A 16,692-nucleotide genomic window follows, 5' to 3' on the forward strand; every position below is an offset into this window, starting at 1 on the left:
AAGATGTGGCTATAATATCAAATTTTAAAGCAGAATTATATAATACACTTAAAAACAGAGAGGGAACAAAGAAAAATAAGAGCTGGCCATGATTTTCCTGTTAATCATTTACTTCCCTTAGTACAGTTATAAATTATCAACAGCAGCAAACATGAGAAGGCACCAGCCAAGGGGAATTCTATTACCGTGATGGTCCTTCCCTGGGGACGGGATCCAGAGGCCTCAGCACATACTGCTCTAACTATCCAGAGCAACAGCACAGCAGCACCATGGCAAAGCAACAGGCCTGTCTGAGCCCTCCCTGGCCCTTTTGCTTATAGACAACGTGCCCCTTGGATAAGTTACTTAACTGAAACACCACAGAATGATCCAGAGCAGCTTACCATAGCCATTAGCATCAAAAACAGCTTGGATTTCCACTCAGCCTCAACTACCTCCATTTTCTCAACTGTAAGGATGGCACCCACTTCATTGGCTTTAACGACCCAAGTGATGACGAGGCCCTAGCCACTAACTACCTGGACTGAATTACTCAAAATCAGACTCTACCAGTTGCAACTAGCCTGTGCTATGTAGTGAGGCAAAAGGAAAAGGGGATGGGTGGGACGTGGGGAGGGAGGAAGGAAGGAAGATGATATCCCCTGAAAAAAAAGAGTAGGGACTACAGCTCAGTCATGGAATAAGTATGGACCTCACATATACAAAATCCCAGATGTGATCCCTAACACTGAAAAAGAAAAGAGAGGCTGGGCATGGTGACTCATGCCTTTAATCCCTTGGGAGGCAGAGGTAGATGGCTCTCTATGAGTTTGAAGCCAGCCTGAGCTATACAGTGAATTCTAGGACAGCCAGAACAAATAGTGAGACACTGCTTCAAAATAAACCGAACAACAACAAAAAAAGGGGGAGTGGAGGGGGAGAAGAGAAGAGGAGAGGAATTAGAATGAAAGAAGAGAAAAATAAAAACCAGGCAGACAACAAAAATCTAAGAACCTGCCTATAATCATTCAAAGACCGGATTACTTTCCCAGGTTTGACTTTCAGCCCGAACTTGAAGCTGTCCATGGACTGTCATGAGACCCCCCCGTAACTGCCTTCACATTCAACTAAGACTCATCTCCTGCACCCTGTCAGTCACGTAAGCCACAGCACACCTGAAGGGACTCTGGCTTTGGATCCCACATACGGGACATAAAATATTCTTTACTCGGGAGGCAGAAACAGATTTCTCTGACTTGAAGGCCAGCCTGATGTACTTAGCTAGTTTCAGGACCCTGCCTGAAATAAGTAAGAAAGGAAGCAAGTAAGTAAGTAATTAAGTAAATTAAGGGTTGCTCTTCAGTGGAATATGCTTCCTTCCAGCCACACAACTGGAAGGACCAGACGAGGGCCAAAAAGGAAGTCTGCAAAAGTGTCGTTTTGCAACTCAACACAGCAGCCACCACCATGAACCAGATTACTCTATCCTTTGCGGGGTAGATCTTAGGCAAAAATTAGACTACAACCCACTGTTCAAAGGAAGTGGTTTATCTGGCATGATAGCTCATGCCATACGGCCAGGACCGGAAAGCAGGAGGATGAGGTCAGCCTTGGCTACACAGTGAGTTCAGGGCCAGCATGGGCTATAGGAGACCCTGTCTCATAAAAGAAAAATGAAGGAAGGGAAGGACAAAGGAAGGGTTGGAGCGGGCAGGTGGAGGAGAGAGACAGATAGAAGGGAAGGAGGGAGATAGATTGGCTGTCCCAGCTATGAATTGACTGTTTTCCCACTGTTAACACGGGGGCTGGAGGTGTGAGGGGCAGAGGTCTGTCTGAACAGATTTAGTTAAGGAGAGATGATGAGCAGCACTCAGCTTGCCCCTGACCGTCACTCACTGTTCCCTTTTAAAGAAGCTGGGAAAGATGGCCCTACTTAACAGATAAAAGAGCTGGGAGCTGGGGGCTAGGAAACGAGATCTAGAGGCAAACTGAATTTTTCACGAACTGAAGCCTGAATGACGTGCAAGCCCTGGTATCCACTGTGGGCTCAGCATGAGGAGAGGGAGCCTGTGCCCAGGAAGCTGTGGCGAACTGCCAATTGCTGTCAGCCCCAGAAGGGACCCTAGATGCAGGTCTGGGAGGAGGGGGCAGCCAGGGGCAACTGTCGAGGCGAGGCTGTCTTACAGGGTTTCTGCTGTAGAATCCTAGAACAGAGCTCTGTTCCTACTTCAAATACCTCTCAAATTTCCCTTCAGCAACTTCAGAACACTATCAAAGAGGAAACAAAAGCCCTTCCTGTGGGCACCACGGCTGATTTTACTTTGGCAGCTCCACCTGGATGGGCAATCAGGTAGAGGTTGGCATTTATGATGGGCTGTTCTTCAGAACCCTTGATCCCTTCCATGAATTTGAGGGCGGCACGGAATGCTAGAGATCTGGCCCCTTCTGGCTGTGCCATGACACAAGCCTGGGGCTACTGTGCTCTTCCCTTTCCCATGCTGGCATGGCCGTTTGCCCCTCTAGGAAACACTGCTTTGGGTTTTACAGACAAAGACGATGGGTGTCAGGGCAGTCCCTGCAGGTAGAAGACCCAGTGAACAGAGCTCTGTCACCTGGCCGAGCCCTTGAGCTCACCTCACCCAACAGTAAGGGAGCCTAAACTCCCTTACTGGGAGTTTAGGGGCAGTTGGGAGTCCTTGTCCGGAGATCTAGGAATTGCTGAGGGCACTACAAAGTCTAGTGACCCTGCCTTTAGGTAACCACGAAGGGCACTTTCTGCTCCGGCAGAGAATTTTTTTTTTCTTCACTGTTAAGTTATTCTTAGAGAGAAAGCAATGTTTATAGAAGACTTTTTGAAGTTGGCCAGGCATGGTGGCTCCCATTTGTAATCTGAGCACTTGGGAGGCAGAGGCAGAAGGATTGCTATTGAATCTACGTAACTGAGTTCCAGCCCGGCCAGGGCTACATAGGAAAACACGTGCATGTGCATGCCAAACAAGCAAGCAAGTTAACAACAAAACCCGGGTTCCTTGGAGGAAATAAAGGGGCAGAGAAAACACAGACAGGCCTTACCAGCGGTCCTCTATCAGTGGCCTCAGTCCTCTGTCTGGCTGTATGGGAGGCACGGCTGTCCTACCAGGGAGCTGAGCCAGAAGTGTAGGGCAGAGACAAGACTCCGATGTGTGGCTACTCAGTCCAGGCCCTGCCCATTAAAGAGCCGCTGGAGCTGTTCCCCCTCTGACCACTGGGCTCAGGGTCAGAATAAGTGATTCCAAAGCCTCGGGTCTGTCTCCAAGCACTAAACCTAAGCCTCAGGGGACAGCATGACACTCATCCTGGAATCCCAGAGCGCTGTGATGGGCCCTTGCCACCCTCAGGCTCGTAAGTTGGAATCCTGCCGACGGTCACCCCCTCATCGGGTACAGAGGCACCTGCAAATGGTGGTTCTGTCTGTTCTGTTGGCATACTTTTCTGCAGTTCTGTTTTTCTAAGCCTAAACAAGAGAAGGAACACACTGTTTTCTTGAGGTAACCAGGCGGTAACTTGCCATGAGGTTCAGTCAAGAAGCTGATCACTGAGGAAAAGAGAACAGAAACCTGTAGGATCTTGGGGTGGCCAAGCCTCCCTTCCCTGACCCCACCAGCGGGGCAGGATATCTAGTAATCTGTGCTCAGATTCTTCTGAGCACAGCCATAAAATAGATATTCAGACACAGACACACTTGCACAGGCTCCAAGACAAACTTGCCCAAGGCCAGAGTGTTTCTGAGGCCACTGAGATGTGTACTTACTGCCCTTCCCCACCCTTGTCACATGGAGTAGTTCCTAGGTGAACAAGTCCAATTTCCACCTCACCTAATCCTGTATATCTTTACAGACCAAAATGCCTGAAGGGCCAGAAGTTCCATTTCAGGTGCGCTCGCCCCCTGAAACCAGGTTGGTTTCTAAGATGGCTGCCAGAATGACCTCTCTTGACAATCTCTGACTTCACTACAGTCCCAAGTGTTTGCTAAATGACACACCTGCCGACTGCCTTCACCGTGACTAGAGAGAACGCTGTTCTTCTACTGCAGCCCAAACCGTGACAACCCAAATGATGAGCTGCGCCCACCAGGTAACAGCACCTGGGAGGCTGTGGCAGGGGGGAGCCATGAGTTCTGGGCTAGCCTGGTCTCAGTGGTTAAACTCTATCTAAAAAAACAAAAAACAAAAAAACAAACAAAACAAAACAAAACAAGAAACAAATCATAAAACTAGGCCTAGGAAGATAGATGGTTCAGTCCCTAGTACCCAGCTATGGAAGCCAGTACTTGTAAACCTCAGCAATGGGAAGATGGCTGAAAAAGGATCTCTGGGGCTTGTTGGCCAGCTAGGTAAGCTCCGGGTTCAGGGGGAAACTCTGCCTCAAAGAGTAAGGCAGGGAACCGTTACAGAAGAGGCCCAACATTGACCTCTGGGCTCCATATACACTCCTACACACCCACACATTCACCTGCAGACACACACACACACAGAGGCGTGTGCACAATATACATGACACACACTCAGAACAACAACAACAAAGGGGGCAGGAAAAGAGGTACCAAATAGTGCCACTGAAGCACTAGTAGATTCTAGGTCAGAGAACCAAAATCTGCCAGAAACTCAGACCATAAATACCAACAAAGGAAGTCTGAGAAAAAGAAACCACTGCAAAAGCAAGAGAGGCAGGCAAGGATGTATAACACAAAATTTTCTTGAAAAGACGGGGGGAGGGAAAAAAAAAACACCTGAAGACTGAAATAACCCACTACATTCCAAAAATGTTCAAGATGGGGACACCGCCTCATTCAGACACAGAACTAAGGGTCAAAGCAGGGGTTTCCCAGGATTCACAGGCTTTAAAAAGCAAACAGAAAGGCTTTGGGCTAGAGCAATGGCTCAGCGGTTGGGAGCACTTGTTGCTCTTGCAGAGTATTGGGGTTAGGTTCCCAGCACCCACATGGGGGCTCACAATCATCTGTAACTCCAGTTCCAGAGAATCCAACACCCTCTTCTGGCCTCCACAGGCTCTTGCACACGCATGATGCACATAAATTCACACAGAAATATAAAAACAAAACCTTTGAAGTGTGGGTGGGTGATGTCTTGGAAGGTGGCCCAGGCAAACTTGCAGTTCATTGTCCTCCTGTCTTGCCCCAGCCTCCCTGTTGGGCTTCAACCCAAGACAAGTGGCTGAGGTGCCTTTTAAACCAAGTTCTCCCAGCATCCCTCAGTCCCTGTTACAGGGTGTGGCTGGTATACCCTCTACCCTGAACTTTCTAGGAGTGGGGGCAGCCTCCCCTCCCACAGAGGATCTTCACTATATAATCCAGACATTTTGATTCCCTTTTTCTCTTTCTGCTGTCTCTTTTCTCCTCTCTCTCTCTCTCTCTCTCTCTCTCTCTCTCTCTCTGTCTTTGTCTCTCTCTCACACGTGCACACACACATACACTAATAGAGTTTGAGGTGGTGCAAAAAAGGAAATAAAGAATTCAGGAAGCAAGTAAGATAGTGAGCTAGCCCCACAAGTCTGGTGGGATGAACTGAGTTCGACCCCCAGAGCATAAAAAAGAAATTGGTTGTTGGGGATGGAGAGATGGCTCAGTAGTTAAGAGCACTGGCTGATCTTCCAGAGGACCAGGGTTCAATTCCCTTCACCTACATGGCAGCTCACAACTGTCTGTAACTCCAGTTCCAGAGGATCTGACACCCTCACACAGACATTCATGCAGACAAAACACCAATGCACATAAAATCAATCGATCAATCATTAAAAAGCTGGTGTTGGGGCTGGAGAGAGCTTTAGTTAAGAGCACCTGTTTCTCTTACAGAGGATCCAGTTCTATCCTCAGTACCCGCATGGCGGCTCACAACCCTTTGTAACTCCAGTTTCTGGGGATTTGTGCCATCCTCTGTCCTTCACAGGCACCAAGCCTAGTACACACACATAAAGGCAAGACACTCATACACATAAAATAAACATTTATTTTGAAAGAAGTTGGTTGTAGTAGGGCCCATCTGTGATCCCAGCACTCACACAGATGCTGCGACAGGAGCATCTAATACGCAGGCCCAGAAAACGCTGCCTCAAAACAAGCTGGAAGGAAAGAGCTGGCCTCTTGACTCCCACACGTGATCTGTGGCACACATTCACATACACCCAAAAATAATGAAATTAATTTTTATTAAAGAGAGAATGCTTACAAAGCCAGAAACCATGGCTAGAAGAAATCCCTTTTAAAAAAAAAAAAAAAAAAAGTAGGCAATCCAATAATGTAATTAGCATAATCAGGCTGTGGGGGGGAAAGGAGATGAGGACAGTGTGAGAAGGCGAATGTCCTCCTCTGAAATAGAGCAAGAGTCAATAGGTACTGTGTAAAATGAAAACAAGTAATTATAGATGACTCACAAGCAATTAACTTTGCTGGGTAGAAAATTATCTCTTGCAAGGAACATATTTCTTTAAAACCTAATAATTCCCTTTAGTTTACTGCAGCTTCTTTTTCTTCTATTGCAAAAAAAAAAAAAAAAAAAAAAAAAACTTCAAAGCTTTTCCACAGGATTATGTAATTTGTTTTTCAATGTCCATCTCTGTATGATTGATTATGCCTGGAATATTTGGAATATTGATGACATATACTGTTTGTTTGCTTAGTTTTTTGTTTGTTTGTTTGTTTCTGCTTTTTTTTAAAAAAAAAAAAAAAAAAAAACAAGGTCCATCTACATAGCCCCTGGCTGTCCTGGAACTCACAATGTAGACCAGGCTGGTCTTCAGCTCACAGAGATCAGCCTACTTCTGCCTCCCAAGTGCTGGGACTAAAAGCATGTACCATCATGGCCCAGCAAGAGGACAGATGTTCTGTGGCATGGAGTCAGTTTGGTTTTGGTCTGTTTAACTATCCCAGTAAAGTGGTGTGGGAGTGTGACAGGCACATCACCAGCATCATCGGTTTCCTTCTCCTTCCTTCCTGTGAAACAGGGTCTCATGTAGCCTAAGTTGCCTTTGATTTGATAGGTAGCTGAGGCTGGCCTTGAACTCCTGATGCTCCACCTCCTGAGTGCTGAGATTCTCAAGAGACCCTCTGGTTTATGCAGTACTGGGGATCAAACCCAGGGCCTCTGGCATACTAGGCAAGCACCCTGCCACCTGAGCTACATCCCAGCTCAAACGTCCTAATAGAGCATGAAACCTAAAACCCAATGGGCAGTGGTGGTGTATATGGGAAGCAGAGGCAGCAGGCAGATCTCTGTGAGTTCAAGGCCAGCCTAGCCTACAGATTCAGTTCCAGGACAGCCAGAACTACAGAGAAACCCTTTCTTTAAAAAGTAAAACAAAACAAAACCAAACAAGCCTAGAATCCAACAGAAACAAATGTTGATACATCTGATCACAAGTGTCCTTCTACAAACACTTCACTGTGATACCATCCATATTTATGCTCAGACTAACAATGATACAGTCACCTCCATATCCCAAATTAAAAAGCTAGTAATTATTCTTTTTTTCCATTTCCCTTTACGGATCCAAGGGTCTCGTATATGCTAGGCAAATGCCCCATCTACCAACAGGCCACAACCTAAGCCCAAGCAGCAGCCTTAAGCCCTATATGCCTCTGAGGTTCAAAGAGCTTCAAGAAGAATTGTGGTGAGACAGATCTGTGATGGATCCCAGCTACTCAAGTGGCCAGAGGCAGGAGGAGCTTCAGTTCAGGCCTGCTTGGGCTACAAAGTTAAGTTCAAAGCCAGCCTAAGCAACTAACTTAGTAGGACCCTGTCTTAAGACACAGGTACATGTCTGTAATTCTAAGCATTTGGGAGGCAGAGACAGGAGCATCACAAGTGGAAGGCCAGCCTTAGTCGTACCATATATAAAGACTAGCCTGGGCTACATGAGATCGTGTCTCGTCTCCACTTCCCCCAAACAGTCCCTGCGTACAAAACAGAAAGAAAGAAAAGCTAAGAATGCAGGTTCTAGAATTGACCCCCAATACCACAAAAAAATAAAAGAGGTGTGTGTGTGTGTGTGTGTGTGTGTGTGTGTGTGTGACTGAGCACACTATAATCCCAGCCCTCAGCAAGCTGAAGCAGGAGGATTGCTTCGAATTCTGCGTGTACCTGCCAGTGAGCAGTAGGCAATAAAGGAAATCCTTTTTCAAAACAAGTGAAAAAGAGATCAACTACCCCACCTCAGTCCCTACTCGTTCATTTGAATGAGCACAATCCAGAGGCCATATCCACCCAAGACACGCTGTCCTAGGCCCTCCTTCAATCAAGAAGAGAGCTACCCGAACAGTCCGGCTTTGCTCACAGGGTCTAGGCATTTCAGGGTTGTATTTTCCTATTCCTGTACCAGACCGGAGCAGCCTCAAGCTACAGCATACTAAAGGCCACCCAGGGTGGAAGACTTCCAGACAGCACAGGAGGGGACTGCTTGCTCACCCCAAGATGCTAAAAGGGGGAGAATAGAAGGCCATTAAAAAAAAAAAAAAGCCAACGGTAACCCAGACCAGACTTAGGGAACAAAGGTCAATGGCAACCCAGAAGCAGGGAACAAAATGGAAACCAGTAGCTTGGAGCTTACCACACCACCATCTGCTGATCCCCCAGCTGTGTGTCGGCTCAGTGGAGAGGAGGTTATAAGGCCAGAGACCGGTGATCAGGGTCTGGAGCAGCCAGCAGAGTCTGACCAGGAAGGCGTATTTAGCCCCAAGCTGAGACTGGAATGAGTTTAATGACAGCCAAGCCCAGGGCTGGAGCCAGGAAAGGGAGGGAAAGGCATACTTCATGTCTCAGGGTCTACCAGAAACCTGGGCCTGGGCCTAAAAAAGCCAGAATTTCCAAAATTTCTTCAGGCAGGGAGAGACAGGGAAGGGGTCCAAGGGAGCCAGTCGGCACTTCCCACCAAAGCCCAGGCGGAGTCACTCCTATTTCTCTCACTTACCCATCAATAATTCCCAGATTGCAAAAGTGTGGCCTGCTGTCCCTCTAAGTTCACTGCTGCTTGCCAGACCACAGTGTCCTCCGTGTGGCCTAAGCAACGTGGGCCATCGCTTACATCACCCGCCTGTGCAAATGCTGCCAGCTCGTTATGGAGGGTCAAAAAGAAAGCAAGGCCTAATAACTACATCATAAATGCTTTTTCTCACAAGCGTCTCAATTACATCCTCTTCCAAGGAGGAGGCACGGGTCACTCTTAGCTCCCCAACAACTTTGGATACTAAATTTCTTGGTCTTCCAACAAGCCTGTTTAACTAGATTTTTGTTCCTTAAAGGCAAAGAGGGTCCTCTGGTGTCCCTTTGTCAGTATGTGCCTGGCACAGCGGTGGACACACAAGGGGCTGGACACAGAGAATTTCTGATCAAAGATGAGAAGTTTAAACCTCCCATCTCACTAACGTCTATAAGGCTCCTACAGGCCAACCAACACTTCCTTCTACAGACATTCTACGTCCCTACACGTGCCAACAGACCATGTGAAGGCAGCTGTCAGGATCATCTACTATTCCCTCCTCTAAACCACTCTAATTATGAATACACACACACACACAAATACCAGCAAAAACATACACATTTTTATTTTGTCTTTTCTTTTCAGAATAGGTTTTGCTATGTAACCCTAGCAAGCCTGGTATTTAACATGTAGCCTAGGCTAGCCTTGAACTCATGACAACCCTCCTAGTAAGTGCTGGGATTATGGGTAGGCATTATCACACTGGGTATGTCACTTATGTTAAATAAATAAACCAAAAGCTAGCTTATACCTACCAAACCTTAAAATCCAGTCCCAGCCCAGCGCATGCCAACTCCCAGAGGAGAAGAAAAATATAAGGAGTTCAAGCCCAAACACAGATACATAGCAAGTCTGGGCTATATGAGATTATCTCAAAAAAAAATAAGAAAGAAGTAAAAAGCAATGACAACAAAAACCCACCTTAGTCTAAGCGTTCAGTCATTCAAGAAATGGTTACTTCCTGCTAATTGCCAAGTATAACACTGAGTCCCTGAGGTGCAAATGACACCAGGGACCTTCTTTCACACAATAGGGAAAGAGCCCTTAGACAAGAAACCTAGCAGTACAGTCAAGGTTTACCTGGTCAAAATGAGCCAACAAAGATCCCACACAGGGTATCAAGTGGCCTGGAGACGCATTGGAAGAGATGAAGGAACAGGCTCTAGGCTGAGCTCCCAGGGCCTTCTCCCCAAGATCATGTTGCTGAACAAATACCCGGGCATCTGGTAGCTATGACATAATGACTCAACTGCCAGGGAACCATTCCAGCAAAACAGATGTCCTTGAGTCTATCCTGAGGAAGAGGAGGTCCAGCCTCTTCTTACAAAACCGTTACACATGTGATGAGCACAGCTAACTGGCAGAGTCTGAGTCACACTGGGGATTTAGTAACACAGGACATATCAGAGCAGAGTCTGGCTTTTTTTTTTCTTAGGCAATACTAGAGCCCTAACCTAGAGCCTCACACATGCCAGCACTCATAACAGGAGTACCCACCCCTGTGGAAAAGTGATCAAAGGGTCTATGAGGAGAGATGCTAAAGGGGAGTCAGCACTGAGGAGCTGCTGTGAAGCAGGGTGTGGGTAGGGGGTGTACTGCCAGTGAGCTACACTTCTACAGATACATATATCTTTTTTTTTAAGATTTTTATTTTTATTTTGTGTGTATTTTATGTGTTTCCCCAAATGTTTTTCTGTGTGCCACGTGCATGTAGTACCTGCAGAGGCCAAAAGAGGGCATCCGATGCCCTGAGACTGGAGATAGAGATTGGCTTGCCCACCATGTAGGTGCTGTGAATGGAACACAGGTCCTCTGAAAGACCAGCTCGTTATGTTAACCACTGAGGCATCTCTCCAGCCCCAGGAATGTGTATGTTTGATTCTCTATCCTTAGTAGGCTGAACTATGACTTATTCTTCAAATGAAGTGCATTATAGATAGAACAGACAGTAGGAGTGAATTACCAGTTACGCTAACACAGACATTCAGGGAACAAGTTGTGAGTATGGCCACCACCACAGACAAATGATGGAAAACAGAACAGGACAATCAGCCTGGTATCGGAGGGCAGGAGAGCTCCCGAGAGGAAAGTTCAGACCCCTAGAACATGTAAAAGCAAGCTGGGGGAGGGGGAAGAGACCAGTCTATGGAGTTGTTGCCATAGTTAGGGACTCAGTGAAGACAAAGCATCTAGAACTTGAAGTCCCCAGTGGCTAGACACACAAGAGGTCACACAGAGGACAGAATTATGGGCTCTAAATATGGGCCTTGAAGGAATCAAGAAAACATGTGGTTCAGTTGTGTCGGAAATCAAACTCAGAGTCATAATCATGCTAGGCAAGTGTGCTACCATTGAGCTATACTCGTTTGTAACTATTGGGTTTTTTTGTTTGTTTGTTTGCAGTCTCACGCTCTAGTCCAGGTTGCCCTGGAACTCACTACGTAGCCTAGGCTAGCCTAGAACTCCTGGCACTCCTCCTGCCTCAACCACCAAAGAGCTGGGAATACAGGCATGAGCTACTGGACCTACCGGCTGCATCATGGAGAATGGGCAGAGAGGCAGGCAGACAAGAAGCAGGAGATCAAAGTGTCTTACAGACGTCCAAGTGAAAACACAGATCCAGTTTGGTCTAAAGGGCAAATGTTCCGCATTAGCCTCCGACATAACAGCAACCCAGGCTATTATACAGACCTAGAATTCTGCAAGCAGCAGATTTGGAAGGAGACCACCCCGAATTTCAGGCTAAGACAAGTTTGCTCAGCCCTCCTGCTCCAGCAGGTAGGCAATTTAAGAAATGCGCACTCCAGCTCTGTAGCAAAACATGCCCCAGGGGCCTTTGGCTGAACCCCAAAGATGATCTGCCCCAGCACCCCGTCATTCCCAAGCCCCTCCAAGTCCTCTTGCAAGCCAGTTCAAGCCCAAATCCTCCAAAGGCTCCAGCGAGCCAGTCTCCAGGGATGAGACAGGCTGTCATACAATCATGAATTGAGGGAAGTCACTCCTTTAGTGTAAACCTTCAAGTTCACCATCACCTGAGGGCCTGCTGGAAGGACAAATTCTCAGCTCCTCCAGGTGAACCAGAAACCAGGCTGGCCCAGCAGTATGGGCTTTACTTGGGGCTTTGGCAATGTTCCTGCATGCTAAAACTCCAGGCTTTTGCCACTCCACTTCCATGAAAACCAAAGGAAGGGCCTGCCCTTTCCACCCAGAGTCCAGCCTTCCTGACTGGCCATTGCTTGCTGCACAGCACCTACATACCCTATACTCATGAGAAAATTACGGAAAAAAAAAAAGCAAAGAAAAATACCTATTTCCAAACTGGGGAAGAAGGCAGTTAGCCAATCTCTTACATAGCATACTCTTAGGCCAAGGTCATAGCCAGCCAGTGAGTCAATGATTACTAAGATGCAAGGCTTTCCCACATCCTCTGGTTCCTCACTGTGACCACAAACCAGAGCATCTTCCTTCCTAAGATCCCAACCTAGCCGACTGCCCCTCACTCTAGCCACTTGGAGTCTCTTTCCTTCCTTCCCTTCCTGGTTTTGTCTTATAAGCCCCTACTCCCCTCAACCCCCCACCCCGTCTCTCACACACTCTGTCTGAAAGTCAGGGTTTTCTGCCTTTAAGATCTAGCCTGCCTTCCACCTTCATCTTCATTATCCTGGGCTCTGGTCTCCAGGCAGAATATCACACACACACACACACACACCACCATCACCACCCCACTTCATATGCCCACCCTTCTGGACTCAAAAATGTGATGAAGATGGCAGAAAGCTACAGGTACACATGTACATGGTTATGCTATCTACAAGGTGAGGGGCAGCCAAGAGAGGAAGGAGGAGGTCTTGCAGAAATGTCTCTATTCTGGTCCTTCCCAGCACCGCCTCACCCCATACCCCATTCCTCTACGTCTCAATGTCATGGCACTTAGGACGTAGGCTTATATTTCAGGTTAACTGCCTTGCTGTTTCCTGACAGTCCAGGAGCTTGGTAGGACCTTCAGTAAATACTTGCATATAAAGTATAGAAAGGCAAGTGCTTTCATACTTTGACATAACCTCACCCTCCCTAGGCACTGCAGGAAGTTTAGACTTCACCGTGAAAGCACTGGGTAACTCCATGAGGGACAAGAGAATCAGCACAGTAGCATCTTCTAGAAGCCCCTGTGTTGAAAGGGGCAGAGGAGACCATGAAGACCCACCCCAGTGACCTCCTGATTTACCCATCTCCGTCCTGGCCAGAACTCTGCAGTGAAGCTGTCAAATGCAAACACAGATAGATTCCAGAGCAAGGGCAAGTGGGGTTCTGCTTCATCTCACATAACACCACAGATGAGCGCATGCTCTATAGATCGCAGCCACATGAGCCAGCCTGCTGACACTGCCACCTCCAGGCAGTATGCTGGAGAATGAGTTCCCTAACAGGGCAGCTATTTCTGCATGTATTTCCACTCCCTCCCCAGCCTCCCACAAACTGCTTGCCTATTAAAAAAGGATCAGCATTCTAGGCAGGCTTAAAGGCTTATTCTTTGTAGCTAACACTAACCCTAGCTCCACTTTGGGCAATTTTCAGACAAAGAGACAAAAGAAACAGACATTAAGATAGTTACAGTGCCGGGAGGACAGCCTAGATGGTAAATGCTTACCTTGAAAGCATAAAAACCCGAATTCAATAACCAGGACAAGAGTATTAAAAAAAAAAAAAAAAAAAAGCTGTGTGTGTGTGGGGAAGGTGTGCCTGCCAAGGGGGTGGAGAGACAGGTAGGTCCCCGAGGCTTACCGGCCAGCCAGCCTAGACTGCTAGAGAGACCTCCTCCAAAAGAAGAAAAGGTGGAAGTCTAGAGAAACTACTCAATGGTTATGGTTAAGAGTCTATACTGCTCTGCAGAGGTACAGAATCCTGTTCCCAGGACCCACAGTGATCCGTTGAAAACTGCTCATTGCTCCAACTCCCGGATGTCTAGCACCCTTTTCTGACCTCCGCGGCCACCTACACTCCCACGTGCATACATACATATACACATAATTAAAAATAAATAAGATCATTTCAAAAAACCAAAAGGGGAAGCAACACTGGATAACACCCCCGTTGTCCTCTGGCCTCCATACACAGGCGCACACAAACACACGGGCCAGGAGACATCTATACAACACACAATAAATTAGTTAACAGAAGCACCACTCATCAAAAAGCCTTCGGACAACCCAAAGGCCCCTGAGCCACAAGGCAGGCGGAAAACCTTCAGGAAGAGCCTCAGGATGGAACTGGATGTGGCAGAGTGCACACAGGGAGCTTTTAACATGTGGTTCTATCTGTGGGAGATCCCTTCTAGGAAGACCTAAAGAGCCCGTCTGAATCTGAAACTGGAAACTTCGGGGGGGCCAAGAGCCCAGCTAAGTTCTCCTAGTAACGCCAAAGGAGCAGGAGGAATCTAGTAAGAAATGTCGACATGTTGGTGACTGAAAAATCTCTCACCTGGACTTCCACTTCATACCTACTCCCTTTGGTCAAGAGTCCTCTCGCCTTTTTTTGTTAATTAAAAAAAAAATTACATTAATTCTACATTTAATCAAAGTGGTACACTTCACCAGGCTGATGGTGTTCTTAGCTTTTACCCAGTGAATGTTTTTCTCCCCCAAACTAGAATGAAACTCAACCCTTTTACTGGGCTTTAGAAGTTTCTGTATTAGCTGGTTGTAACGGCATATGCCTTTGAGGGTGGAACTCTGTGAGTTCAAGGCCAGCTAGGTCTACATAGTGAGACCCTGCCTCAAAAAGACAAAAGAAAAAACAGAAGGTGAAGATGAGAGGTAGGGACCTCCCTTCCCCACGTCTCTAAGAACAAAGTGGCCAGAGTGGCAGCTATCTGATAATCTCACCAAAAAGAACATTTCACTTTTCCCCCTGCGGTAAAAGGGAGCCCCACAAGTACAGGCTGTTTCTAGAATTTCTCAGTTGCTCATGGAAACTCTGAGTTTTGTCCCATTACACACACAACCCCCCATCAAGGTGCCAACTGCACAGCATTGCTGGGGGAGGGGGCTAGAGTGGCTGCCCGGAAGAGGGAGTGGATAATAATCAAGGTCACGGCCTCGAATACAGAGAGCAGCTCACCAGTGGTCAAGGTCTCTGTCATGGGTCCGCTGGATGTCAGAGAGTGGCTGAAGAGGGAGGTGCAGAAAGAGAAACACGGAAACTTTGTTCCGAGGGCTGAACAGGCTGTCCCATGGGGCATTTTGGTTAGCTGCCCGGGTCTGGGGGAGTGGGGTAACTGTACTTTTTGCACCTTTCTGGGAAACGGTGTGGGAAGAGTCATGGCTTGCTGCCCTGGAAACCTCCCAGGGACCTCGTATCCAGAGAACTTGCCCAGCCTGTCACATGCAAAGTGTCCCAACGCTGGGGAAATGGGCACTGGAATACCCAAAGGCTAGAGATGTCCCACAAGCCAGGAACGGCAGAGCAGGGGACCAATCTTTCAGGGAACAGAGCCAGCCTCCCCACAGGCTACCAAGACTGCAACTAGCCTAGTCCCCAAGCTTTGTACTTTGTGCTTTAAGAAAACAAGAGTCTCTATGGGCTGGCAAGGGAACCCTCTGACTTCCAGGAAAGGACAGAAAAAGCACCCACAGTACAGGACTCTCCCTGACTGGCAGAACCGTTTGGGCTTCCAGTAAACACAAAACAAAAAGCCCCACAGCTGGCTAGGTCAGCCGCTGTCCCTAACAGGTGTCCATCTCTGGAGGAAGAGCTGGCAGCCCCCATGTCCTAACCCTAGCAAGGTGGGTGGACAAGCCGTAAGAGATTTTCTTACCGAAATAAAAAGGTGAGAAACAAGTTAGCAGGGGCCTCACTTAATCAATAATTATTTTGTTTCTAATTATATTTCTTTAGTTGGGTAACAAGGATTGAACCTATGGTTGTGCATGCCAGGCAAGCACTAAGGACTAAATCATGGTCCCAGACCTCATTTCTTCAATTTATTTATCTATCTATCTATTTTTGTTTGTTTTTATTTTTTATTTTTTTTGAGACAGGGTTTCACTGTGTGGCCCTGGCTGTCCTGGAACTCACTCTATACACCAGGCTGGTCTTAAACTCAGAGATCTACCTGCCTCTGCTTCCCAAGTGCTGGGACTAAAGACGTGTGCCACCACAGCTAAAACATTTTTTTCTTTCTAACTAATTTATTTTTTATGTGCATTGGTTTTACGTGCATGTGTGCCTGTGGGAGGGCACCAGATCCTCAGGAACTGGAGTCACAGATAGTTGTGAGCTGCTATGAGTTCCAGACGTTGAAACTGGGCTCTCTGGAGGAGTGACCAATGTTCTTAACTGCTGAGCCATCTCTCCAGCCCCTCTTTTTTATTAAAAACAAAAACAAACAAAAAAAATCAGAAAAACAAAACAAAACAAAAAAAAACAAAATCCATCTTGAAACAAACAAAAAGACAGTGTCTCGTTACATTGCCCAGCCTGGCTCAGATATGATGGAATTATGTGCCTGTGCCATCAGGCGCAGAAGTAAATAATGGGCAAGGGGTTACATATCACTTATGCAAACATCTCATGGGACCCAGGTTGTAGCCTCCTGCTTCCATCTCCTAGGATGACAGGCATGTGGCCTGTGATCCCAGTACTCAGGGAGGCAAAGGTAGACAGATCACTGGGAGTTCAGGGGCC

General features: G+C 47.2%; 1 protein-coding gene across 7 annotated transcripts in view; it reads right to left on the bottom strand.

Moving 5' to 3' along the window:
* Positions 1-16,692, bottom strand: part of Slc39a14 (solute carrier family 39 member 14) — a 44,929-nt gene that overhangs the window by 15,892 nt on the left and 12,345 nt on the right. For 2 of the 7 annotated variants that reach the window (XM_060391403.1, XM_021642395.2), the window contains exon 2: positions 11,539-11,638. The exons of 2 other annotated variants lie outside the window; for them this stretch is intronic. In XM_060391403.1, coding sequence (XP_060247386.1) covers positions 11,539-11,550 — 12 coding nt within the window. In that variant the 5' untranslated portion in view covers positions 11,551-11,638. Of the gene's footprint in view, positions 1-3,051; positions 3,241-8,580; positions 8,859-10,089; positions 10,239-11,538; positions 11,639-16,692 lie in introns of those variants that run through there. 3 more of the 7 variants (XM_060391407.1, XM_060391405.1, XM_060391408.1) reach the window with 3 other exon arrangements.

This window comes from Meriones unguiculatus, chromosome 9, assembly GCF_030254825.1.
Source record: "Meriones unguiculatus strain TT.TT164.6M chromosome 9, Bangor_MerUng_6.1, whole genome shotgun sequence".
NCBI lineage: Eukaryota > Metazoa > Chordata > Mammalia > Rodentia > Muridae > Meriones > Meriones unguiculatus.